This window comes from Marmota monax, unplaced genomic scaffold (genome assembly GCF_021218885.2).
Source record: "Marmota monax isolate L192 unplaced genomic scaffold, Marmota_monax_Labrador192_F-V1.1 WCK01_AAM20220418_F8-fsc00152, whole genome shotgun sequence".
NCBI lineage: Eukaryota > Metazoa > Chordata > Mammalia > Rodentia > Sciuridae > Marmota > Marmota monax.
The window spans coordinates 178,073-205,627 of NW_026694348.1; the positions used below are offsets into that span (position 1 = coordinate 178,073).

At 37.1% G+C, this 27,555-nt stretch overlaps 2 protein-coding genes across 2 annotated transcripts in view; one reads left to right on the forward strand and one right to left on the reverse strand.

Moving 5' to 3' along the window:
• The window catches only part of Rab5a (RAB5A, member RAS oncogene family), a 28,202-nt gene extending 25,170 nt beyond the window's left edge, over positions 1-3,032 (forward strand). The window contains exon 6 of the mRNA XM_046467725.2: positions 1,612-3,032. Coding sequence (XP_046323681.1) covers positions 1,612-1,727 — 116 coding nt within the window. The 3' untranslated portion in view covers positions 1,728-3,032. The remainder of the gene's footprint in view (positions 1-1,611) is intronic.
• On the reverse strand, positions 2,796-27,555 carry Pp2d1 (protein phosphatase 2C like domain containing 1). Its single transcript, XM_058586559.1, has 3 exons — positions 27,443-27,555; positions 19,445-20,508; positions 2,796-3,994 (listed from the first exon to the last, which is right to left on the reverse strand). Exons 1-3 carry the CDS (start codon positions 27,553-27,555, stop codon positions 3,231-3,233), a joined length of 1,941 nt encoding a protein of 646 aa, XP_058442542.1. The 3' UTR covers positions 2,796-3,230.

Genomic DNA, 27,555 nt, shown 5'->3' on the forward strand with positions numbered 1-27,555 from the left:
CCATCCCTCCCACCCCAGTGAGAATGTATGTTTGTTTATTGTTTTAGGGTTTTTTTGTTTTGTTTTTGGTTTTGGTTTTGGTTCTGGTAATCAAACCCAGGGCCTCACGCGTACTGGGCAAGCACTTTGCCACTGAATTACATCCGCAATGCAGAATGTTTCCCTACTTGAAAGAAATTCGAAATATAAATGGAATTGTGCTCTTCTCATCACAAGATTAGTACCTTAAATCACACAGTAGTGCACTGAACAATTTTAATCAGTTCAAGGACTTAAAAACTCATTCCAGTTTATTTCCTTCAACCTCCTAATCTTATTCAGATGTAATTTCTGAAAGCCCTGAAACAAGTAAGCTAAAGAGAGAAATGCTTACTCATTCCAAAACCTAACTTGGTGTTAATTATAGTACAGTTTATAATGCTAACTTATTCTACCTCTGGTATTAGTGTTCAGCACCTACAAGGCATTGTTTATAAATAAATTTAACTAGAAATTTAACATTATATTACCATTTATGCTACCATCTTGTAGAGCCATTCCTGGAGCTGTACCTAGAACCCAAACTTCAGTGCTCCTTTGTGTCTCCTGGATCCATTTCCCAAACCAGCATCTAGGATTCTAAAGATAATTAGTGCTGATGTGGAACAGAATAAATAAAGGGTAAAAGATCCAAAATGCAACTAAGCAATCAGATTTTAAAGTAGAACATATTCAGCTTCCTGAGTAACCTGAATCAAGGCTATAGTAAAATTAGTCTTCCCATGGTATTGCATCTCCAAGATTGATAGATATCAGTGTCCAAACACCCTTACAATAAGAACTCTAGACATATAATGTTAATAACCTCTCCCCTCAAAAAGTGAATCCAGCAACTTCAAGGACCTTAGTAATTAAACAAGCTAGATACATTTTTCATACTCTAGAAAGTATCCATTAGCTGGCAGAACTCAGCAAAATTAAAGCCATAAATGCTGGTTCAGGGGCTTTGTCCAAATTTGATCAGCCACACTCATCTTAACTCAAAACAGAATTGGGATCTAGTTTTTGGAGATAGACCTTTTAGAATCAGTTATAATTAGATACAACTACTGGTGAATCAGATGAGGATTCTTTATCAGCACATAAGGGAAAAAAAGGACCTGGGAGTATAACTTAGTGGTAGAGCACTTGCCTAGTATATTGAAGGCTCTGTTCACTGGGGAAAGGGCAGGGCAGTTTTCTAAGGGAAGAAAAGGTAGATGGTTGAAGACTGTAGAAGCCAAGAAAGAAAAAGGAGATGTGATCTTCATAATTCTGGGTGATAATTAGGTTGCACCGGGGAGGACAAACATTATTGGTATTATTAAGCATATATAAAGAATTACATATAGCTCTAGTCAAATTTAAGTCTTGATTATGTTTCTACAACTGGTCGTCATCTACCCCTTCCCAAACATATACTCCCTTAGAACAACTATCAATGGGGGATTTTTTTGGCATTTCATTCAAATAAATATTTGCAGTGAATGACCATCATATAACCATAACTAGAAAGAAATTATAAATAAGCAGATAAAAGTAATTTTAATATGAATATTCTAATTTTATTTATTTTAATAATTTGTCTCTCAGCTAAAAAGTTGCCAAAGAATGAACCACAGAATCCAGGAGCAAATTCTACTAGAGGAAGAGGAGTAGACCTTACTGAACCTACACAACCAACCAGGAGTCAATGTTGTAGTAACTAAACCTCCAGTTTGAACTAGCTGGAATATTCTGCTTCCTAAATGTTAACAGCGGGATTGGAGCATTTAACCGGCCCAGTATGACTTCCAAAAAGAAGAGACTTACGATAGAGTCCAGTTTCTAATACAGAATTATTTTATGTGTTTTGAACTTAATTTTTAATAACATGCATGTATCCCTCTAACTAATGTTACAGCAATAGAAAGGGAAGATGAGAACTATGTGTATACTTGTTTCATTGGAAGGTTACGAGGGAATCATTTGTCATCATTAGAGATAAAGATAAATGACTGGATCCACAGCTAACCATCCAGTTTCTCCAAACTGGAGCAGTAGTCATCTATGTTAAAGATTTAGAAATTATTAATTTGGACTTTCGAAAAACATTTTTAGGATTCTCCAGATGTTTATGCTTAGCTGCAGTATTCAGGCAAATGATAATTTCTTTTATCTAAAGTGTACATTCCACATTTTAATAATAAATTAACCATAAGAATACCGTCCCACATCTCCAGGAAGAAAAAGGAAATTAGTGGCATCAAAATTATAGCCAGTCCCGTTATTTTTTTAAATGGGGTAAAAAAGCAAATGTAGCCCCATCTTGTTTTAAGAGTATAAAAACAGATAAATGCAATTTAATAAATAGTGTTCTCTTCATGTGAGCTCTTCAACAAAAATGAAACAAACCAGGTGTCTGTGATTTATATTTAATCACTGCTGGCCATTATATAGGTCTTGTTTGGGGATAGGGAAGGGGCTTTTGTTCCCTTTGGATATAAATATAGTCAGTGCACTAACAATTATGTACATTCAAACTTGATTACTTTAAATTTGATTTCCATCTGTACTGTAAATAGGGTACTGCATTGTCTCCATATGTCTATTATTTTTCTGTAATATTTAAGAATTGCTTAAAGTATACAAAATGTACAGTTACTAAAACAGCTAATTATTTCTTCCTCCTTTGAAAGGAAGGGGCTTCAGTTGTTCCTCATAACTAGAACCATAATAAACAATGTACCTGTAATTTGTAACATAAATATTGCATTGTTAGTAACAATCTTGCAGCCTTGTTTTTCAAAGTCCATTTTATTTTAATCAGTTCAGTATATTGCACTAATTATTTTAGGTCTTTTCATTATATGAAATCTACCATGTGTCAGAGATGATTTAATCTATTTAAGTGTTGAACTGCTAGCAGAACTTGTACATTTTACAGTAATTCAGAATTAGTAAGGAAAACAGTTCACCAGTGTTTAGTTTTATATTGAGGTGCTCAGGTTGGAATAAAGTGGTATAAAAAGCAAGTACTGGTTTTTCTCTTTTTTGGCATAAAATGGTGAACATATGTAAATTATATTATGTAACCTAAAATCTACTTTTATATTTACTACTTTCTTAAAATTATTTACATGGTATTGATGTATCATCCTAACATCTGCTTCATAAACAAATTGCTTTGTGGCATTATATTTTGGTTCTCTGGATAATTAGAACTTTATATTTTATGGCAGCAAGTGATATTCACTTCCACTGAGAAATATTACCATAACTGTAATGTTGTCTCTGGATCCAGCCTCTAAAGCAGCATTTACAAGTTTATGGCTAATATACTCAGCTGCACCTTCATAGAAATTTTTAGTGCCTAATTCTTTTATACTTGTTTGCTCATCATCTACACTTTCAATTTCATTCTCATGACTAGTTGTTGGTGAAGATAATTCTTCATTTTTCGGGTCATCAATACTATAGTCAGACGAGTTTTTTGAATTTGTGGTTGACACATATTCTTCAGATTCGGATTCACACTGAAACAATATGTGGATATCACTTTCAAATTCGTTATTACTTTTGTCACTGTTTGGAAGAAGCGGAGGCCCTGTAGATGGTAGAGCTTCTAACTGTGTGATTGAGGTGTATGTTTCTTTATACATATGAAACATTGTTATTACCATTGCAGTGACTTCCTTTTTATCCAAAACTTCCCAGAGTCCATTAGTAGCTAAGATAAGGAATTGACATAAGTCATCCATAGGAATAGAAATAGTTTGAGGTGCTGGGATAATGGATTTTTTCAGTTTGAGATTTCCATGAAATCCAAGTCCTCTTGTGGTTTTTATTTGCCCTTCTAGGAGCCCATACGGTTCATTTGAACTGATTACTGCTCCAGTCTGAAGTACTCTTCTTCTTTCTTTGATGTTTCGAGTAGTATGTTCTTTGGTTAGGCAAAAACCTTTCCCATTTCTGCATAAGACTGCTTGTACATTACCTAAAAGATAATTTAAAAATACAAAAAATTTTGTCCTACAGATTTAATAACCAGTTGTGTCAAAGTATACTGTTAGCTTTACTAATTCTGTGATTTCAATGCTAAACAGAAAGCAGGCCATGTAAAAATATTTTTTTATGATAAGTTAGGTTTCAAACTGAGAAACAAGTTTTACTTTTTAAAATTCTGGGTTTGGTATTAAAATAACTAAAACCACCAATAATTAAAAATAATTCCTAAATCAAAGTTTTTTTTTTTTTAATGAAACAGCTTCCGAATATTATTTATTTTAGAGTCAAGTTGAACATTTTAATAATCAACGTATATTTCATGCAACCGGGTTTTATTTTTAAAATGTTTAAATAAATGCTTCTTTAATTAAAAACACCTTTGATTTTTTTTTTTTTTAAAGAATAGAGTCTGACAGTTGTGTAACTGGTTGAAGTTAAAATCTGAATGTACAGTGGCATTCTAACTTTCATACCACTATTAATTTCAGTCTTACTAAGTTCCTTCAATGTGTGCAAAAAATATGTATCATTAATGTATTAAATGGATAACAGGCAGCCACAACATTGAAATTAAACCCTTCATTTGAAAACTGAAATGTTAAAAAGTTTGATGGTAGTTTGTTCATACTTCAAATGAATTCATGTGTGTGCTTCATTGCAATCTTAAAAGTCTAAACATGCTCTAAACAGATTAAAGGATGATAATATTACTAAAACTGAAGTTTCTTTAAAAGTCAGTTTTGTTTCTTAGAAAAAAATATTGAGTTCTTAGGAATGTAATTGTTCTTGATACAGAGTCATGATTTATTAAAAAAATGTTCTGAGATGGGGTTAGTTATATTTGAATATTATATCCTTAGAATTCAAATTTCCTAGATTAGGATGCCAAATTTACCTTAGATAGAATATTCTGATTTTTAAATACGATGCTACACCTAGGATCAGAACTTTGTCACTTACAGAGGTTCATTTCTAAACACTCTTTTCTGTGGTGCTTGATTAAACCCAGGGCTTCAATTCATGCTAGGCAAGTTTTCTAACACTGAGTAACATATTCAGTCCTCTTAAATTTTATTTTGAGGCTAGGACTCACTAAGTTGCCCAGGTTGACCTTGGATTTTCAATCCTCCTGCTTCAGCCTCCTATATAGCTGGGATAAAAGTAGTGCACCATGAGCTTGACTTAAGCCATCCATTTTATTTAGGTAAAAGAATTTAGGCTTAGAAGATCTGGAAATGTAGTTAGATAGAGTGCTTTTCCTAGCATGTGTGAGGCCATGGGTACTGAAGGAAAAAAAAAAAGAAAAAAACTGGTTCATGCAAGTGATGGGACAGAAAGCGTAACTTGATGGAGTATTAGTGTAGGGTATACATTAATAACATTGGCCCATTTACATTATGTGAAATGTTGATATCTGTGTGTGTGGATTGGGACCAAAAGGTGATATAGCTGTGCATGCACACCTGTAATCCCAGCAGCTTGGGAGGCTGAGGCAGGAAGATTGTGTTTCAAACCAGTCTCAGCAATTTAGTGCTAGGCCATAAGCAACTCTGTGAGACTCTGTCTCTAAATAAAACATAACAAAGGGCTGGGGATGTGGCTCAGTGGTTAAGCACCCCTGGTTTCAATCCCTGATACCAAAAAAATGAGAATTTTTTTTTTTAAAGAGAGAATTTTTTGATATTTATTTTTTAGTTTTTGGCGGACACAACATCTTTGTATGTGGTGCTGAGGATCGAACCCAGGCCGCACGCATGCCAGGCGAGTGCGCTACCGCTTGAGCCACATCCCCAGCCCGAGAATTTTTTTAAAAGATGATATATATATATATATATATATATAAAAAATATATTTTGGAAACATGAGAGGTATGTAAATGATAGTTCTAAAAATAGGCTTCTCAATTCTGTATAGTTTTGTATTTGTCTTTAATGCTGATCATTCTAGTTATGTTTTGCACAAGGTAAATTGGTAAAATCTTGACTTTTGGTAAGCATCATGGAAAATGGTACTCAACATAATGGTTGATTAAATAGAACATTAGGATGTATGATTCAGTACCTCTTTGACATTAGAAAAAAAAATATGTGTTTAATGTGAATAGTGCTATGAAAATTGGTCAGAATCTGGTTCAAGATAGTCAAGACCATTCACTTCCTAAGTGTTCACTTGCATGTGGCAAGCCAAAGTTCACTCAGTAAAAAGAAAAAACACATTTCCCTGCCATTTGACTTGACTTGAAAAGAATTCAGTACAGCCACGTGCAGTGGCAGATGCCTATAAATAATCCCAGCTCCTAGGAGGCTGAGACAGGAGGATTGCAAGCTTTTTTGTTGTTTTTGGTACCAGGGATTGAACTCAGGGGCACTGAGCCACATCCCCAGCCCTATTTTTTTTTTTTTAATAATTTATTTAGAGACAGGGTCTCACTGAGTTGCCTAGCTCCTCGCTTTTGCTGAGGCTGACTTTGAACTCACAATCCTCCTACCTCAGCGTTCCCAGCCTGCTGGGATTACAGGCGTGTGCAATCTTGCCTGGCCAACGATTGCGAGTTTAAGCCAGTCTAGGGGATTTAGCAAGACCCTGTCTTGAAACAAAGAGGATAGAGGTAGAGCACCCCTGGGTTCAGTCCCCAGCACCATGAAAACAACACAATTTTAGTATGAATATGAACTTAAAATGGTAATATGGTCAATAACTTTTGATTGAACCCAGGGACACTTACCAATAAGCCACATCCTCAGCCCTTTTATTTTTTGAGACAGGGTCTTACTAAATTGTCAATGCTGGTCTCAAGTTTGGCGAACTTTCTGCCACTACCCCCAACTGATAAACAGCTAATTTGATTTTGGTTTTGTCTCTGAGAGTTTGATAAATTTTAGCCTTCTGCACTGTCTGCTCTCTCAGTGATGCATGCCTATAATCCCAGTGACTTGAGAAGCTGAGGCAGAAGGAGTTTGAGGCTTGCCTGCCTCAGCAATTTAGCAAAACCCTAAGCAATTTAGTGAGACCCTGTCTCAAAAAAAAAAAAAAAAAAAAAAAGTGAGGGTGCAGCTTATTGGTAAAGCACCTGTGGGTTCAATCCCTACTACAAAAATAAAATAAAGGAAGAAATGTTCCTGTACCATCTGTTTAGGGAAAATATGAATGCCTAACCAAGTGGTGAACTGTGTGATTAAAAACTATTACACAAGTTCTATTTTTTTGTGGAGAAGGAAACACTAAGGGTTGAACCCAGGACCTCAAACGTAATAGGCAAGCACTCTACTGTTATATCCCCAACCTGTTTTACTTTGAGATTAGGTCTCACTATTGCTCAGTGGCCTTGAACTCCTACCACATTCTCCCAAGTAGTTTAGGAGTGCAGGCTTGTGCCACCTCACTCAGCCATTGCACAAAAAATTTTAATCTGAGCTTAAAGAGTTCAAATTCCTAATGTTAAAGTTTCTAGCTTTTGAGAATTGGAGATACTGTGCTTTTCAGAATATATTGCCAGAACAAAAATATAACCGTCACTGGAAAAACAACAACATATTTGGGGACAATAATTTGGGGTTAAAAAGAGCTGCTTTGTGAGGCTGGGGATATAGCTCAGTTGGTAGGGTGCTTTCCTTGCATGTGCAAGGTCCTGGGTTCAATCCTCAGCACCAAAAAAAAAAAAAAAAAAGTTAAAAGAACTGCTTTGTGGGCTGGGGTTGTGGCTTGGTGGTGGAGCACTTGCCTTCGATCCTCAGCACCACATAAAAATAAATAAAATCAAGATATTGTGTCCATCTACAACTAAAATAAAATTGAAAAGAGCTGCTTTGTGATGATGTCTTTTTAAGGTAAAATGTATAGTCAAAATGTTTGTTTGTTTGTTTTTGTAGTGGTGATGGCAGTACTGGGGATTGAACCCAGGGGCACTCTTCCACTAAACTACATCCTCAGCCCTTTTTATTTCTTTATTTTAAAACAGTCTTACTAATTTGCCCATATTCGTTCCAGACTTAATCTTGCTACCTCTGCCTCAATTGGATAACAAGCATATGCCACAATGGGGGGCTTCAGAGTGTTTCTTATGCAGAAGGCAATAATGTAACTGCTTTCTAAAATCACTGGGTTATCTCCAACTTTTGTAAGGAAAAAAGGAGTCTAGTATATTCCAGGGTGAGCTCTAGAGATGAAAACAACAATGTCTAAAATGAAAAACACACAAGATGTGATTAATGGCAGATTAGACGTTACTGAAGAAAAAGTTAGTGAAATTAAAAATATAGCAATAGAAACTACAAAACAAAGCATAGAGAGAAAAAAGTTTCAAAATCAAAGAGCATTAATGATCCAGGGACAATTTCAAGTAGCCTCAAGTACAAAATTTGTGTGTTTTAGGGAGAAAAGTGAGGAGAAAATAATTGGCATACATCATAAATTGCTTAAAATCAAAGAAAATCTTTAAACCAGCCACAAGGGGGAAACCATATTATGTACAGAGGAACACAGAAAGTGGTGACAGCAATGCAAGCAAGAAGACAGTGAAGTAATATTTTCCTTTTAGTAAGTAACATACTAAAAGGAAAAATCTGTCAACCTGGAGTTATGTCCATGGACAACTTTAAAAAAGTTAAAAACAATATACCAAATGAATATTTCTTTTAAAAGCAGAGGTACAAATAAAGTCTCATCATCCCAAAACCCATATTACACGTATACATATCATTTTAATTGAAAAATATGTAAAAGATAATTGAATGTTTAACAGGAAAAGTGATAGAGAATATGTATTACAAATATATAAGTCTAGGAGGGAATAAACAAAAGTGTACTATAATAAGAATTTTATTATATCTACAAAGTGCTATAATATCACTTAAATGTAGATTGGAGAAATTGAAGATGTATAATACAAGGGTTGGGTTGTAACTCAGTGGTAGAGCACTTGCCTAGCACACATGAGGCCCTGGGTTTGATCCTCAGCACCACATAAAAATAAATGAAGATATTGTGTCCATGTACAACTTTAAAAAAGTTAAAAACGATATTGGAAGATGTATAAAACGCAAAACTATTAAGTGTCAGAGTTATAACTGGCTGTACAGTGGTGCATGCCTGTAATCCTAGCAATTTAGTGAGACCCTGTCTGAAAATAAAGAATATGGTGGCACACACCTATAACCCCATCGACTGTGGGTTATAGATGGAGATGGAGACAGGATCGCAAGTTCAATACCAAATTTGACAACAAGGTGAGACCCTGTCTCAAAAGAAAAAAACAAAATGGACTGGGATGTAGCTCAGTGGTAAGGCGCCCCCCTGTCCAATCCCCACTGCAAGAATGAATGGATGGATGGAAGGACTGTCAGACTGGGGATGTAGGGCACCCCAGTACAAAAAAAAAAAAATACAGCTAATAATATGTCAAAGGAGATTTAATACAATAATAAACTAATTCTAAAGAAGCCAGTAAGCGAAGTGCTGAGGCACATACCTATAATTGCAAGATAGAAGGTAGCCTGGCCAATTTGAGGAAGCTCTGTCTCAAGAACAGGATAAAAAGGACTGCGGATGTAGATTATTGGTACACTGTGCCTAGTACGTGCAGAACCCTGGGTTCCATCCCCAGTTCAGCCAAAAAAAAACAAAAAGGATTAAAGACTAGATGGAACATATTTTACCATACTAACAATCATACTGAATATAAATAGAATAAACACCCAATTAAAAGGAAGAGACACAGCCTCAGCAACAGTGAGGCGCTAAGCATCTCAGTGAGACCCTGTCTCTAAATAAAATACAAAATAGTGCTGGGGATGTGGCTCAATGGTCGAGAGCCTCTGAGTTCAATCCCCAGTACCAAAAAAAAAAGACCTATTGAACAAGCAAACATTAGCATTCCTAAACATATATCTAATAGTTCCTCAAAATTCTGAAAGCAAAATCAACAATTATAGTCAGTTTCAGTTGAACTCTCTTAATAACGGATAGACTGTGAAGTCAATGCATAAAATAAAATCAGTAAGAACACTGAGGACTTGAAAAATAATGCCAAGGACTTGGCCTAATTGATATTTAAAAATCACTCAATCATAGGAGGTACACACAAAACATTTAACAAGATAGACCATACTCTTGAGTCATAAAACAAGTCTCAATAAATTAAAAATGTAAATCATAATGTATATTCTGTGACTATGATGTAATTAAATGAGTTTTTAGGAAAATAGAATTTTCTAACAGGCCAGGCAAGGTGGTTCACACCTATAATCCCAGTAGTTGGGGAGGCTGAGGCAGGAAGATATCAAGTACAAAGCCAGCCTCATCAACTTAAAAAAGAGGCCCTATCTCAAAAACTAAAAAGGCCTGGGGATGTACTCAGTGGTAAATTGCCCCTGAGTTCTTGGTTAAATCCATAATACCAACAATAACAGCAACAAAAGTGAAATCAAACACCAGAACAAAAAGCTAGCAGAAATCACATAGCAGAAATAGATACAAAGATACTGAACACTAGAATTAGCAGACAAAAAATATTAAGTGAATGTGTAATAAGTTTAAGAATAAGACCAATTTAAAAATATATGGAAGGAGTTAGGGTTGTGGCTCAGAGATAAAGCGCTTGCCTAGCACGCGTGAGACACTGGGTTTGATCCTTGGCATCACATAAAAATAAAATAAAGGTATTGTGTCCACCTACAACTAAACATTAAATGTTAATTTTTTTTTTTTTTTTTTTTTTTGGAATTGTGGTAGCTCACGCCTGTAATCCCAGAAACTCAGGAGGCTGAGCCAGGACAATTGTGACTTCAAAAAGCTAGCCTCAACAACTTGATGAGGCCCTAAGCAATTTAAGGAGAACCTATCTCTAAATAAAATAATTTTTGAAAGGGACTGAGGATGTGGCTCAGGGGTAAATGCCTCTGTGTTCAATCCCTGTTACCAAAAAAAAAAAAAATATTTATATATATGTATATTTGTATACGTATACACACACACATATATATATGAAGAGAGAAAGGGGCTGGGCGTGGTGGGGCACACCTGTAGTCTCAGCTACTTGGGAATCTACAGAAGGATCACTTGAGCTCAGGTCTAGACAACTTAGTAACCCTATCTCAGAAAGGAGAATAAAAAATGTATACATATGAAAGAAATGAGTAATCATAAGAATAACCAAGGTTATTTAAGAAAAAAAGAACCAAAAACAAAAAAACAGTAAAAAAAAAATCAACTAAAATATTAGAAAAATGGAAGTGCTTGAATTTATGAATAGAGAGAAATTGTTCAAACTACCACACAAAAACAGAAAAATTAGTTGAGCTCAGTAATGTCTCAGAAATGACATTAGTGATAGAGAAAGACATTATAATATAAGCTTAATTATAGCTTCAGAATGGAAAAAATGGAACAGAGGCAAAATTTGAAAAGATAGCATTAGATGTCAATTCACAAAGACAAGAAGCCAAAATATCCCACATTTACAATTTTTTAAAAATCTAATTATAGATAATCTTAGTGAAATTAGGCCCCATCAAAGACCAAAATATATTTAAAGCAGGAAAAAAAAAAACCCGATTACCTTCAATAGACGGCTTTTTATCAGCAACAATAGAAAGCAGAAGGGGGGAATAATTTCTTTGAAATGCTAAGAGAAAACAACCTGCCAAACTACAATTTTTACTCCACAAAAATATCTGTCAAGAAAAAGAATATCACACAAAGTCTGTATTTGGGGGAGGGGGCATGGGGCAGGAAAGATGGTGGAATGAGATGGACATCATTACTCTAGGTACATATATGATTTCACAAATGGTGTGACTGTATATCATGTACAACCCAAGAATTGAAATGTTTTGCTCTATTTGTGTACAATGAATTACAATGCATTCTGCTGTCATGTATAACTAAGTAGAAAAACAACAAAAGTCTATATTTGCCACCAATGAACCCTCACTAATAGAAATTCTAGTGGATGTACTTCAGACAGAAGAGAAAACATTACAGATGAAAAAAGAAAGTTTGTGAACAATAGTAAAAATTTGGAAAAATGATTAGATTAAAAAAATGCATAAGCCAATAATAATATCTTGTGGTTGTTGTGTTTTGTTTTGTTGTTTTCTTTAGTATCAGGGATTGAACTCAAAGGCACTTAACTACTGAGCCACCCCCAGCCCTTTTTTGTATTTTATTTAGAGACGGGGTTCTCAATGAGTTGCTTAGTGCCTGGCTAAGTTGCTGAAGCTGGCTTTGAATTCCTGATCCTCCCACCTCAGCCTCCCAAGCTGCTGGGATTACACGTGTGCGTCACTGCGTCAGGCTGTTTTTTGTTTTTGTGGTGTTTTTTTGTTTGTTTATTTTGTTTTGTTTTTGGTGCTGGGCATCAGATCAAATTTAGGTCCTGGCACATGCTACACAAGAACTCTACCACTGAACTTTATCTCTACCATGCTGTAAGGATTTTCTTATGAAATTAAAATATACAGCAAAATATAGGTAAGGAGGGAGTGAATAGAATTAAAGTGTTCCGGGGTAACTATAGTGCTTGAAATAAAGTTAAAATTGTCATTAGCCAGCACAGTGATGCACACCTGCAATTCCAGGAACTAGGGAAGCTAAAGCAGAAGGTTTCCAAGTTTGAGGCCAGCCTGGGCAATGTAGCAAGACCCTGTCTCAAAAAATAAAATAAAATAAAAAGAGCTGGGATGTATTTCAATGAGAGAGAACCCCTGGGCTCAATTCCCAGAACTGCAAAATTTTAAAAAAATTAAAAATGATCAATACTGGTATATGATGAGTCAAGGTTGCATCTGTGACAAATGGTGAAAAGGGCACCCAAATCTTTTTGAAAAAAAAATTAATGTAGTGGATCAGGCAGGGTAAACACGTAAAAATCTTTTCAGCAAAAGCAGTGAGAAAGTATGCTGGAAAAAATGGTGGAAATCAACTTTCTAGAAATTAACCTACATCTTGCAAAAATCTGAAATATATTTTCCAAGAGAAACAACTACAGGTGGTGAGAACAGTGGGATTTTTAGCCTTTAACTTGACCTGCTTCAAACTGCTCTCGCTCTGCAGTGGTATTAAAAAGCAGCAACCTCATAATGATGGTTGCTGTGAAACTGAACAACCTAGTTCTCTGCAGAAGATAGGATAGCTTTGGACTTCCCTTTAAAACAAAATCCCCAAAGAATTGTCACTATTTGAACTGACTTGAAACTCTGCAAAAAAAAAAAAAAAAAGCTCCATTGTGAGATCTTGTCATTATTTGACCTGACTCAGCATTTACTCTGTGCAAACAACTCTATTCCCAAGGTGTTTGTCAAAAACAAACAGCAGCAATTATTTAAAATCACAGCTGCCTGAAAGCATTTGGCAGTGAAAGCATTTAGGCTTAAGAGGAGGCTTACTTTAAAAATTGCCAGAACTACTGGGCTCATGGTGCACCTCTGTAACCCCAGTTACTCAGAAGTCTGAGTCAGGAGGATCACAAGCTCAAGACCAGCCTCAGTAACTGAGCAAGCCATGGTTTTATAAAGCGCAATGCATTTCTGAGAAAATAGAACATGCACATATTCAACCTTTACACATGCACAGGACCTGAATTCTCATGACTGATTGACCTTGAGGCTTCACCCACCTAAAGAAGAAGTGGAAGCTAATACAAAGTCTTAAAGTGCGTGCCATTTTATTAAAGATAGACCCAACAAAACACAGACCCTCTCAGTCCCAACAATGACTGCAAGATGTATTGGTTCAAGGGAGGCATTGAAGGGAATCTCAGCCTAAATATTAGCTGACTCCTAAGCTGACCAAGCACCGCCATTATGGCTACACACAAGCATGGAGATTTTGACAGTTCAGGAAAGTCACTTAAGAACAGCAGCAACTACAAACCCCGGGAGGGGAGAACAATCTGTTACTTAAAATATCCAATTTTAAAAAACCAAAAATTATAAGACAAAGAAACATAAAAGTATAGCTCGTTCAAAGGCAGGGAAATGAGATAATAAGAATGGAGGAAGCCCAAACATTGGATTTTATCAGATAAAGTGCTAAAGGAAGGTATGGCTCCAAAAGGAAAGCATGATGGTCCACCAAATAGAGAATATCAATAAAGAGAGGGGCTGGGGTGACAGAGCACTTGCCTAGCGTGTACCATGCCCTGGGTTTAATCCCCAGAACCAGAAAATATATATAGATTTAGATATCTATATGGATGGATAAAATCCTTAACCTAGATACATAATGAAAAACTCCTTCACAAAGTACTAGCAAACCACTCCAACAATATGTAAAAAATTATAGGCCTTGATTAAGCAGGATTTATTCTAGGAAGACAAGAAGAAGGCCCACACCTGTAATCCCAGCTACTCAGGAGGCTGAGACAGGAAGATCTCAAGTTCAAGGCCAGCCTCAACAATTTAGAGAGATCCTTTCTCAAAATAAAAAATAGAAAAGGACGGAGGATGTAGTTGTGATAGAGTGCTCTGAGTGTTTAATCCACCATATCATCAAAAAAAAAAAAACATTTGAATAGCATTTTTATGGATATTCAAATGGCTAATAAGCACTTGATACCCAATATCATCAGGGAAATGGAAATCAAAATTACAATGAGATGTCACCTTATGCCCAATAAGATATCTAAAATCAGAGTGACAGACAACTGTAATCCCAGTTACTGGGGAGACTGAGACAAGAACATCTCAAATTCAAAGCCAGCCTGGGCAATTTATCCAGACCCTGCCTTAAAAGAAAACTTGAAAGGGCTGGGGAGGTTGTTCAGTGGTAGAATACTTGCCTGGCATGTGTGAAGCACTTGGTTCAATCCTCAGAACTGGGGGTGGAGATGGGGGGAGATGTAAAATTCGTGGAGTTTTTGATGCTAGGAAAAAGTTTAATTGTGATATACATACACACAACATATATATATATATATATATATATATATATATATATATATATATATATGTATATATATATATATATATATATATATATATATTTAGTTATGTTAGTGTTTTAATCCTTTGAGGATTAAAAGGAAATAAAAATCATTAAGAGAAATTATAAAATGCAATAAAAATGGGAATAATAAAAAAAAATTAAGAATGTTATTTTGGAATTTTTTACACATGCACAAATTCAACATTTATTCAACAGTTTCATCATTATACTCACATTTTTTTAATATTTATTTTTTAGTTGTGGTTGGACACAATACCTTTATTTCACTTATTTATTTTTTTAATGTGGTGCTGAGGATCAAACCCGGGGTCCCACATGTGCTAGGCGAGCGCTCTACCACTGAGCCACAACCCCAGCCCTACACTCATGTTTTATTATAAGGTAAATGTATTTTTAAAATTCTAGAGCTGTACGCAAACCTAATTTTTTTAGGAATTTTATATTTTATGAATTTCAAACAAGAGAACAAATTTCCTTGCTCTAATTATATCTGTTTCTTATTTCTTTCTTTGGGCTTTTTTGTTCTGTTTTGTTTTTTGACAGAGGTTCTTCCTATATTTCTGAGACTGGCCTGAAATTTGTGATCCTTCCTTACCTCAGCCTCATGAGTCACTGGAATTACAATGTGCACCTCTACATCTGGCTAATTATTTTACAAAATACAAAAATGTACCTGGATATTGTGGTACATGCCTATGAGCCTAGTAACACAGGCGGCTGAAGCAGAAGGATTGCAAATTTGAGCCCCCCTTCACCAAATTAGCAAGATCTGTCTCAAAGTAAAAAAAAAAAAAAAAAAAAAAAAAATTTAAATGCCTGGGAATGTTACTCAGTGGTTAAGTGCCTCGGGGTCCAATCCCCAGGGGGATTGGGGGGGGGGGAATAACCACAGTTCTTGGCTGGTGTTATAGCTCAGAAGTAGAGCACTTGCCTAGCATGTGCAAGGCTCTGGGTTCGATCCCCAGCACTACAAAAATGAAAAAGTTGCTTAGGGCCTTGCTAGGTTTCTGGGGCTGGCCTCAAAGTTGCGATCCTCTTGCCTCAGCCTCCCACATCACTGAGATTACAGGCATACACCACCATGCCCAGCTACATTTTAATAGATAGACATAATGTGAAAAAAAAATGCATTCTGCAATACAGTCATGATTTTTGCCACAACAGTGCTCCTGTAAGAAAGCATTCTAGATACTTTTCAGTTATTTTGAAAACTAAATTTCTGTGAAGATAAAAACAGACATGGTGGCACACAACATCCACTGTGGAGGCAGAGGCAGGATCGCAAGTTCAAGACCCGATTTGGCAACTTAGTGAGACCCTGTCTCAAAGTAAAAAATAAAATGGATTGGGGATGTAACTTAGTAAAGCTTAGTGGCAAAGCACCTCTGGGCTCAATCCCTAGTACCAAAAAAAAAAAAAAAAAAAAAAAAAGCAGCAGGCTGTCTAAATGAAATAATTTAACACAATTGCATAGACCTGAAAATTAAATGCAAACAAATATTTGACCTAGAGATTATAACTGACCAAATAGAAAAGAGTCTAGAAACAATGAATCATGGTATACAAGACATTTAAAATAATGTCTAGTTATTGAATATTGAATATCCCATCATTTCTCATTTAATTTATAAGAATCCTGTGTCAAATGATATTTTCTAATAGATGTCAAAATTCCAAAAATATAGGGTCAGTTCCTAGGTTGGCCTGAAATCTGAAAAACATCAATCCTTGAAGTAGGCCTGCTCTAAAGTTGTTTGGAACCTCAGTGTAGACACAAAAAATGACAAAGACTCTGAGGCACTTGGCATTGCACTTAGTTTCTTGATATTGGTTAATCTGGAGTCCTCCACATTTGGGGCTGAGAAGTAGAGCTGTATCAGAAATATTTAACTGTCACGGGCCTTGGCCTTGTAATGGATTTTGTAACTGTGTGGCCTTTGAAATGCCGTGTCTGCCCCAAAACCATGCACTGAGGCCCAGCCTTGTGATCTCTGAGGCAAACTCCTTGAAAGGTAGAGCATGACATCATGAAAGGATTTCCAGGTCCAGTCCTCATTACCTCTGAAACCTGGAACAAATCATCTCACCTGTCTGAGTTTCCATTTCTCATCTGAAATACTGAGTTAGTGACACCAAGATATAATTAGATATTTGTATTTTTGAAAGACTAAATGAGAAAAAAATTACTCTGTATCCAGTATTCAGTAAACAGACACTAACACAAATTATAATTTTTTTGTACGGAAAGGGCCATGGAACACTATCAACACAACTCATGGAACTCAGGTTAATTTTTCTAAGACTCTTTATCTCTGGATTTTCCATTTTGGCAAACTCCTAAGCTAGGATTTTAAGAACTAAAGGTCAGCTGGGCACAGGGGCACACACCTTTGATCTCAACAGTAATTGAAGGCTAAAGCAGGAGGATCACAATTCAAGGTCAGCCTCATTTAGTGAAAATTCTGTCTCAAGATAAAAAGCAGCAAAACTCCTCTGGGTTCAATCCCCAGTACCAATAAATAAATAAATAAAAACTTTAAAGGTCAGAAGAATTACTTCCTAAACATAAATAACAAAAAGGCAAGCTGGATATATATAGGTACATGCCTATAATCCCAGTCACTTGGGACTTCTAAGACAGGAACATCACAAGTTCAAGGCCAGAGTCAGCAACTTATTGAGAACTTTAGTAACTTAGGGAGACTCTGTCTCAAAATAAAAAAAAAACCATAAAAGGTTTGGAAATGTATCTCAGTAGTAAAGCACCGCTGATTTTAATCCCCAGTATCAGAAGAGAGAGAGAGAGAGAGAGAGAATGCACACATGCACACATATAGAATTGCAGCATGAACTGTTAATCTTTCTGAGATTAAACTAGTGTTTCCTGGCCCCGGAGCATGAGGATGGTCTATTAATTTTTGTATTAATTATCATAATAATTGACCAATTTGAGCAATCACACTAAGAATAATCAAACAACTTTCTATTGTTATGAACAAAGTAAATGTGTCCAGTTTTTTTGTTTGTTTGTTTGTTTTGTTTGGATTTAAGTTGTTATGGTTTGGATCTGGAAGTTTCCCCCAGAAGCTCACAGGCAATGCAACAATGTTTAGAACCTTTAAAAAAACAAAACAATGTTTAGAAGTGAAATGATTGGATTATGAGGGCTTTCTCTTGGAAAAATATGTACAACTAGTTTTCTGGGGTTATTCTTTTTTTATTTTTTTGAACTGGGGATTGAACAGGGGTGTTTTACCACTGAATACATCTCCAGCACTTTTTCTTTTTGGATACTGAGAATTGAACTCAGGGGCACTCAACCTCTGAGCCATATCCCCAGCCCTATTTTGTATTTTATTTAGAGAGAGGGGTCTCACTGAGTTGCTTAACACCTCAAAGTTGCTGAGGCTGGCTTTGAACTTGCGATCCTCTTGCCTCAGCCTCCCAGACTGCTGGGATTACAGGCGTGCACCACCGCGCCCAGCATCCCTAGCACTTTTTATTTTTATTTTTTGAATTTGAGATGGGAAATCATGGCATTTGCAGGTAAATGGATGGCATTGGAGAAGATAATGCTAAGTGAAGTCAGCCAATCCCCCCCCAAAAAAATGCCAAATGTTTTCTCTGATATAAGGGGGGTGACTCATAGTGGGGTAGGGAGGGAGATCAAGGGAGAATTAGATCAAGGGAGGGAAAGGAAGGGGGAAGGGGATTAGCAAGGATGGTGGAATGTGATGGACATCATTATACAAAGTACATGTATGAAGACTTGAATTGGGTGTCAATACACCTTATATACAAACAGAGATATGAAAAATTGTGGTATATATGTGTATTAAGAATTGTAATGCAGGGCTGGGGATGTGGCTCAGGAGGTAGTGCACTCGCCTGGCATGCGTGCGGCCCGGGTTTGATCCTCAGCACCACATACAAACAAAGATGTTGTGTCCGCTGAAAACTAAAAAAATAAATAAAAATTCTCTCTCTCTCTCTTTAAAAAAAATTAAAAAATAAAGTCTGCTCTAAGGAAGACAGAGGAGAGTTAAAAAAAAAAAAAGAATTGTAATGCAAAAAAAAAGTACATGCCTAATGGTATAAATTGACGTGAACATACTTTATATACAGAGATATGAAAAATTGTGCTCTATATAGGTAATAGGGATTGTAATGCATTCCACTGTTGTCGTGTATTTAAAAAAAATAACAAAATCAATTTAAAAAATTTGAGATGGGATCTAACTAGGTTGCTTAGGGCCACACTAAGTTGCTGAGGCTGGCCTCAAACTTGGGATCCTCCTGCCTCAGACTCCCAAGTCACTAGGATTATAGGCATTTACCACCACACTCAGCTTGGTTATTGTTTCTTAAAATGATCATTGTGATTCTAGGCATTAATAAGTAACTAAATAATAATATTAATATTCTGGGAGCATGAATTTTACTGCCGGGAATCAAAAATGTTAAGGTTTTATCTATTGCTATAAGATATACATACCAGCATTTGCAATGTGTAATACTCCTGAAATTATTTGTGGCATCATCTGGGAAGGGTTGTTCTTTGATAATCCATCCCAGTTATTGGTTCCTTTCCAATTCTTATTAACATGAGGATTTTTAATGCTGCCTTCCAGTACACAAGTAACTGCAGAACAGCCACTCCATCGGACCCTGGAAACTTCATTCCTTCCAAGACGTAAAAGCCTATCCATTCTCCAAAACGCTTTTGCAAATGCTTTGTGTGTGTCCTCATACTCATACTTCAATGCTCTTGGCTTTTTGTATATGGAGGAGAAGAGGTCTTCTATTGCCGTGTATTCTTCTCTAAACACAGTGTGGAAGGAATTGATGATTTCTTGCTGTTCAGTCGTCATTTGGTAGGAAGGATCAAATTTGGAAAGTTGATGGAGAAGTAAAATCGGGAGCTCTGCTGATGCCAAGTCTGCTGCTGCGGCACCGTGGTGTCCGTCAAACAAACCAAAAAAACACACATTGGGTTTATTGCCAAAATTATTCATGACAGTGAATTTATCATTCATGTCTACTTTCCACGCAGCATTTCTGTCTCCGCAGATGGCTACACCTTTAATTAATAGATGAGGTATATGTTGAGAAGACACGGAACTCCCATCAATGTAATCAATAATCTTATAGTATAATGGGATTTGTCTTTTCTCAAGTAGTTCAAAAGCATTATTAATGTTCTGTAGGATTTTTTCATTGAACTCAAAAGATGACAATAGTTGGGAAATTATAAATTGTCTCTGAGCATCCAGGACTGAAAATGGGGGTTTCCTACCACCCATCCATGGGAAATCCAATGTAGCCAGAACTGCATGTTGCTTCTTGTGGAAGAAAATGCCAGTCGTGACAATTTCCTGCTTGCATAAGGAACAGGGGAATGTGATCTCTCGTTTAGCTTCCTGAAGCTCTTCGCTCTGTTTTCTAGATTTCAAAAGTTTGGCCTTCTTAAATTGCTTTTTTCTGCGTGGGACGGAAACATTCTCATCCGATTCAAATGTCGATGTTTTTTCATTCCATTTTCTTGTTTTCCAAAACACTCTGCAAACAAGAAGAAACATATATACAATCTAGGAAAATGCAATGAAATTCTTGACACTCTTCAAGCCAGTTGTGGTGGGGCATGCCTGTAATCCCCGCTACTGGGGAGGCTGAGGCAGGAAGATGGCAAATATGCAGGTCAGTATGGACAGTGTAGTAAGACTCTCTTGCAAAAAAAAGAAAAGGAGAAATAAAAGAATGTAGAGTTCCTGAGTTATATCCTCAGTACTGAAAAACTAAAACAAAAACAAAAACCTAACCAAAATCAAGTAGACTAATAAAAGGAATGATAGTAAAAATGGATTTTTTAAAAAAACTACAGTGAAGAGGTATGAGTTGAGGGCAGGAAAGAAAACAGGTGATTTGGAAAATTGAGGCAAAGGATCACAAGTTTGAAGTCAGCTTCAGCAAAGGAGTGAGACTCTCAGCAAATTAGTGAGAACTTGTCTCAAAGAAAAAAAAAATTAAAAGTTCTGGGGACATAGTTCAGCAGTAAAGTACCTCTCTAGTACCAAAAAGGGAAAGAGGTGGAGCTGCTGGATCATACATATACTCTGGACTGAACCCAGAGGTTGCTTAACCTCTAAGCCACATCCCCCACCATTTTTATTTTTTACAGGGTCTCAGATGGTTGCTTACAGCCTCGATAAATGGCTGAGGCTGGGTTCGAACCTATGATCTCCCTGCCTCAGCCTCCAGAGCCGCTGGGATTATAGGTATGCACCACCGTGACCGGCAACACCCTTTCTTATACTCCTTCCCATCAGAATATCTAAAACAGCGCTCAGCACATAGGCCATTTTTATTCATTTTACAGACAACTTCTAGAGCCTCAGATCTTTCCAAGTACCTGTGGGAAAAAAAAAAAAACAAAAAAAACCTGAAAACAATAACAAAGGTTTAGGTTATGAAATAATTTAAACTCTGAAAAAAATCAACAACGATTTTAAATGTTTATGAAATGTGACTTTTGAAAACTAGTTCATCTTCAATTAATATGTAAAGTGTCTTTGCTACAGGTATATTTAACATTTGTGTTCTATATGGGAATTGGGGGCGTCTACCACACTAATACCTAGATCCTCTAAGAACATCCTAAGTAAACCAGGTATGGTGATGCACACCTATAATCCCAGCTACTCAGAAGGCTAAGGAAGGAGTATTATACATTTGAGACCAGCCTAAGCAATTTAGCAAGAACTTTTCTCAAAATGGTATTATTAAAAAGGGTTGGGGATGAAGCTCCGTGCCTACCATGTCTTGGGTTTTATCCACAGAATCAGACCAAAAAAAAAAAAAAAAAAGAATGAATAAATAAATAAATGTCTCTAGAATGCTTGCAAATTAGCAAGACTTCTTAGCTTTGCTTCAACAACAAATTTTGGGGAATTTCAATAAAACGAAGTTTTTATTTTTGTTTTGTGGTACTAGGGATTGAACCTAGGGACACTCTAACACTGAGCTATATTTCCAGTCCTTTTTATTCCTGTTGAGATAGGGTCTCGCTAAATTGCATGTGCCACTGAACCTGGAGAAAATGTTTTTCAACTACCCAAAAAGTAGCTGGTTGTGGTCCCCATGCCTATAATCATAGGTACTACAGAGTCTGAGGCAGAGGATCCCAAATTGGAAACCAATCTGGGCAACTTAATGAGATTCTGTCTCAAAATAAATGCTATGGATGCAGCTCACTGATAGAGTATCCCTGGTTCAATTCCCAGTACAAATAAATAAATAAATAAATAACTCCAAAAGTAGAGAGAAGAATAAAATAAACCCCTCTATGACCATCACCTGCTTTAACTGTTATCAACAATTTTTTATTCTTGTTTTATCTGTGTCACCATCCACTTTACTTATTTATCTAGTGATATGAGGAACTAATCCTAGGAACATTTGGTCTCTGAGATACATACCCAGAATTTTTTTTGTGTGTGTGTGTACCTGGGATTGAACCCAGGGGTGCTTAACCGCTATACCACCACACCCTATTTTAAAGCCAATGTTCATATCATATTACATATTAATTTTTAAATCAATGCTATATATATATATATATATATATATATATATATATATATATAGTTTGTTTTTTTTTTAACGAGGAATTGAATCTAGGGACACTTAAGCATTGAGTCACATCCCCAGACTGTTATATTTTTGATTTTGCGACTCACTAAATTGCTTTGGATTTGCAATCCTCCAGCCTCAGCCTCCTGAGCTGCTGGGATTACAGGTGTGAGCAACCTTGCTGAGCTAATGGCATCCATACTTCAGTCTCATCAACAAATTTGATTAGCATCCAATTACTTCAATCAGCTACTATGGAAGGTGCTAAGATTCCCAAATGAATAAGGCTTTCGTCCTTCCTTTGAGACAAGGAGGGGAAAAGATCTCAGTACTTCCACATGCTAATCCAGGTCATTAATAAGAGTCTTAAACAAGTCATATGCGGTAAAGGTCAGAGCGCTATCTTTGCTCCCAACCATGGACTCTTCTACCTGGGAATAGCATTATAAACCCTGAAAAAAGTGACCTAAAAAAATTCAGTTAAACTGGGTGCAGTGGCATACGCCAGTAATTCCAGGAAGCTGAGGCAAAAAGATTGGAGTTCAAAATCAGCCCCAGCAACTTAGTGAGACCCTGTCTTTTTTTTTTTTTTTTGGTACGGGGGATTGAACTCAGGGCACTTGACTACTGAGTCACTACTGCAGCCTCCCCCCCGCCTTTTTTTTTTTTTTTTGTATTTTATTTAGAAACAGGGTCTCTAAATAAAAACCTTTCTTTTTGCTGAGGCTGGCTTTGAACTTGCCATCCTCCTGCCTCAGCCTCCAGAGCTGCTGAGATTCCAGGCATGTGCCACCATGCTGGCTGACCCTGTCTTAAAAAGAGCTATGAGGGGCTGGGATTGTGGCTCAGGGGTAAAGCGCTCACCTGGCACGTGGGAGGCCCTGGGCTTGATCCTTAGCGCTACATAAAAATAAATAAATAGGGGAATATAGCTCAGTGGTTAAGCAACCCTGAGTTCAATCTTGGCACTCAAAAAAAAAAGGAAGGAAAAAAGAATGTACTCACAGTCATTTTGTGCATATGTTCATTTTCAATTTCCAAGTGTTAAAGGTAGCCATATTTGTTACACTTGAAGTCAGCTAGATTATAAGACTGCATTAATACTACAGAGTATTTCGTTTTGTTTTCTCAAAATTAGCTGAAGAAATAAAATGGCCTACAAATCTAGATATGATTATAAAGTTAAGAAAAACTGAGGATGCACTTAGGACTTTTCAAAAAAGAGAGAGAGAGAGAGACACCCTTTGGCTGTTGGTGTTGCAACTACTGTGATCCCAGCAGCTCCACAGACCCAAGCAGGAGGATCATAAATTCAAGGTCAGTCTCAACAATTAGGAAGACTCTGTCTCAAAATAAAAAATGGCTGGGGGGCTGGGGATGTGGCTCACACGGTAGCGCGCTTACCTCGCATGCGCGGGGCGCTGGGTTCGATACTCAGTACGACATAAAAATAAAATAAAGATGTTGTGTCCTCCGAAAACTAAAAAAAATATATATATTAAAAAATTCTCTCTCAAAAAAAAAAAGGCTGGGGCTATATCTCAGTGGCGAAACATCCCTCAGTTCAATCCCCAATACCAAAAAGTAAGAAAGAAAGAGATATCAGCAAGGGGTTCGAGGCAAATCTAAAGGAATTAAGCGGACAAAAGGAGAAAGAGGACCCAGAAAAGAAATGGGCAGGCACACAGAGAAGTAGGGAAAACAGTTCTATTACTTTCTTTTAAACTTTTTTGACCAAAATGTATATCAGATTTGTGATTGCTATTTCTTGGTAATTCCTGGAAAGAATGACATTTTTACAAGTTATAAATGACATTTGGGACAATGCACAAAGCACCATAATATTGATTTGCTTGGTAATTACTCTTGGATGTCAGAACTTCCTTTTTCTTTTCTTTTTTTGGGGGGTGCTGGGGGGGGGGCGGGTGGAAGATACCAGGGATTGAACTCAGGGGCACTCCACCACTGAGTCACATCCCCAGCCCTATTTTGTATTTTATTTAAAGACAGGGTCTCACTGAGTTGCTAAGGGCCTTGCTTTTGCTGAGGCTGGCTTTGAAGTTGCCATCCTCCTGCCTCAGCCTCATGAGCCACTGGGATTATAGGCATGTGCCACTACACTTGGCTCCAACTTCCTTTTTCTATATGTAGGGGACAACTTTGGCACAGCCCTCACAAACATGAAGCCATTCATAGAACCTAATTTGTCACTCCATGTCCGTTCATTCACTCAGACATTCAAGACACTGGTTGAGTGGCCCTTATCTGAAATATTTGAGACCAGAGGATGTTCTGGGTTTTGAATTTTTTCAGATTTTGTATGGTTTCCTGTACATAATGAAATATCCTGGAGATGAGACCCAAATCTAAATTAAAAACTCATTTGTGTTTCATACACACCTTATACATGTAGCCCAAAGGTAATTTTATACACAATAACTTTGTGCATGAAACAGTTTCATGGTGTTGAATTTTCTGTATCATCATGGTGCTCAGAAAGCTTTGGATTTTGGAGTATTTCAGATTTCAGAATTTTGGGTTTAGGGATACACAACCTGTAATAAATTAATTATAAATATAGCTGGTCAATTAAAATAAGAATATTTTGGGCTGGGGATGTGGCTCAAGCGGTAGCGCGCTTGCCTGGCATGCGTGTGGCCCGGGTTCGATCCTCAGCACCACATACAAACAAAGATGTTGTGTCCACCGAAAAAATTAAAAAATAAATATTAAAATTCTCTCTCTCTCTCTCTCTCAAAAAAAATAATAAAATAAAAATATTTTTAAATATTAAAATAAATATGCAGGTGCAGTGGCACATACCTGTAATCCTAGCAACTGGGAAGCCAGATATGAGGGTCACAAGTTTGAAGTTACTCTCAGCTACTCACTGAGGCCCTAAACATCTTAGTGAGACTAGTGAGACCCTGTCTTAAAAAGGGCTGGGGATATAGCTCAGTGATAAAGTGCCTCTAGGTTAAATCCCTAGTACAAATAAAATAAAATAAAAAGGTGACCGATTAAGAGCATAGAGTAGAGCTAGGTGTAATAACACACACCTGTAATCCTAGTAACTCAGGAGGCTGAGGCAGGAGGATTGCAAGTTTGAGACTAGGCTTGGCAATTTGACAAGACTCTGTCTCAAAATAAAAAAAAAATCAAAGGGGCTGGGGATGTAGCTCAGTGGTTAAGGGCCCCAAGGTTCAATCCCTGGTACCAAAAAAAAAAAAAGAAGAAGAAGAAGAAAGAAAAAAAAATACTGTGCATGTAATTATTCATTAACTACATTTGTTATCCAACAACAAAAAAATTAAATACCTTAACGCACTATTAATTTCCATATCCAGATCCATTTTTATTTCTATTTGCCTGTGGAATTGTTCTCTCTTTGCCCTTATTTTTCCCCACTTTGTGGAGCCTCTGTTTCTTCAACTTGAATAGTGATGGTGGTAGTGGAAATAAAATTGGTGGGCGATTCCTGAGGCAGAGATAGTGAAGATGGTGGTACTGCCCGTGGAGGAGGCTTTCCTGACTTGATGTTAGAGCTTCCAGTGTGGAATGTTTACTGCATCACTGGAACCTCAGTCACAGCTCTCTTTGTGATTCAGAAGGACGGTGAAGCAACAGATCACAAGTTATACTTACAAATTTGCCTTTGGAATTTCTAAAGGAAGGAGCATTCATTAAATGTACTGTCTCATGCTAGGCATAGTGGTGCACACTGTATCCCAGCAACTTGGGAGGCTGAGGCAGGAAGATTGCTGGCTGGAAGCCAGCCTCAGCAATTTAGTGAGGCTCTAAGCAACTAAGCAAGACCCTGTCTCAAAATCAAATATATGTATGTATATATATATATATATATATATAAAAAACAAAAAAGGCTGGGATGTGGCTCAGTGGTTAGGCACCCCTGAGTTCAATCCCTGATACCAAAATAAATAAATAAGAAAAAAAGAAAGAAAGAAAAAGAAAAGGAGGACTAGGGATATAGCTCAGTTGGTAGAGGGCTTGCCTCACATGCACAAGGCCCTGGGTTCAATCCCTAGCACCACGGAAAAAAAAAAAAAAAAAAAGGAGCTTGCTACCATGCTATCATTTCCTCCAGAATCTTCTATCATCACCTGTGTTAGCTGGAAATTATGTTTCCCAGGAATCCCTCTTCCTCTGTGGTTCCAGGTTAGACTCCTTCAAGGAAAGAATCCATATGAGATTTTTGGGGACATCATATCTGAATGCTGTCATAGTCCTATGCATTTACTCATAGATACAGTAGTGTCTGGCAGGTTTCAGCTTGTCCTCTGCTCCCCATTACCCTGCCTCTGGCTTTTCCTCCAAACTGCAGACATTGTTAATCAACAGCAGCCCAGGCTTATCAGCCCACAACTGCCTGTGGACCCACAGAGGCAAACTCTTCCTCTAGATTTCACTGTTAGCCACTCCTTCCTGGTCCTAGTAGAAGCTAGACACCCCTGGCTTTTCAGCCTGACTGGGTTAAGGACTTCTCTGATCCTCCAAGCCTTCTTTCCAGATATTCAAAAGCCCAGTTTTCCCACCAAATGTATATGGTCTGATTTTAAAAATAAATCCTTAATTCCATGACCCCTAGAGTTCTGCCTTGCTGATGGAACCCTACTGATACAGGTACCACCCCCACTCTGCCCCGCCCAATTCTTCCTCTCAGGATATACACAGTCACCAAACCTGTCAGACCTCTCTCCGTAACATCCCTCTACTCATCCATTCTCACCATCCCAGGCACTGAAATAGCCTTCTCAGATTGCTACCTGCCTTCCACTTCTCTACCTACCTCCAGTCTGGTTCCCCTCCTTAGAGCAATGGGAAGTGATCCCCTAAGGCCCATTACTGGCCTCCTCTTCTTTTTTGTATAAAATTGGTGTTTGACAAAGCTCTGCCTCTTTCGGCTTCTGCTAGCTCCTCCAGCTTCTTGGCTTCATTGTTCTCTCCATCCATGCCCAT

Bases quoted from the DNA above. Each gene is read 5' to 3' on its own strand.
- Pp2d1 (XM_058586559.1), bottom strand. From the start codon at position 27,555: ATGGGCATGGATGGAGAGAACAATGAAGCCAAGAAGCTGGAGGAGCTA. The intron at 20,509-27,442 runs GTAATGGGCCTT...TCTTGTTTGCAG, and splicing joins CAAAAAAGAAGAGGAGGCCA to AGTGTTTTGGAAAACAAGAA. The intron at 3,995-19,444 runs GTATGTATATCT...ATTATCTTTTAG, and splicing joins ATTACACATTGCAAATGCTG to GTAATGTACAAGCAGTCTTA.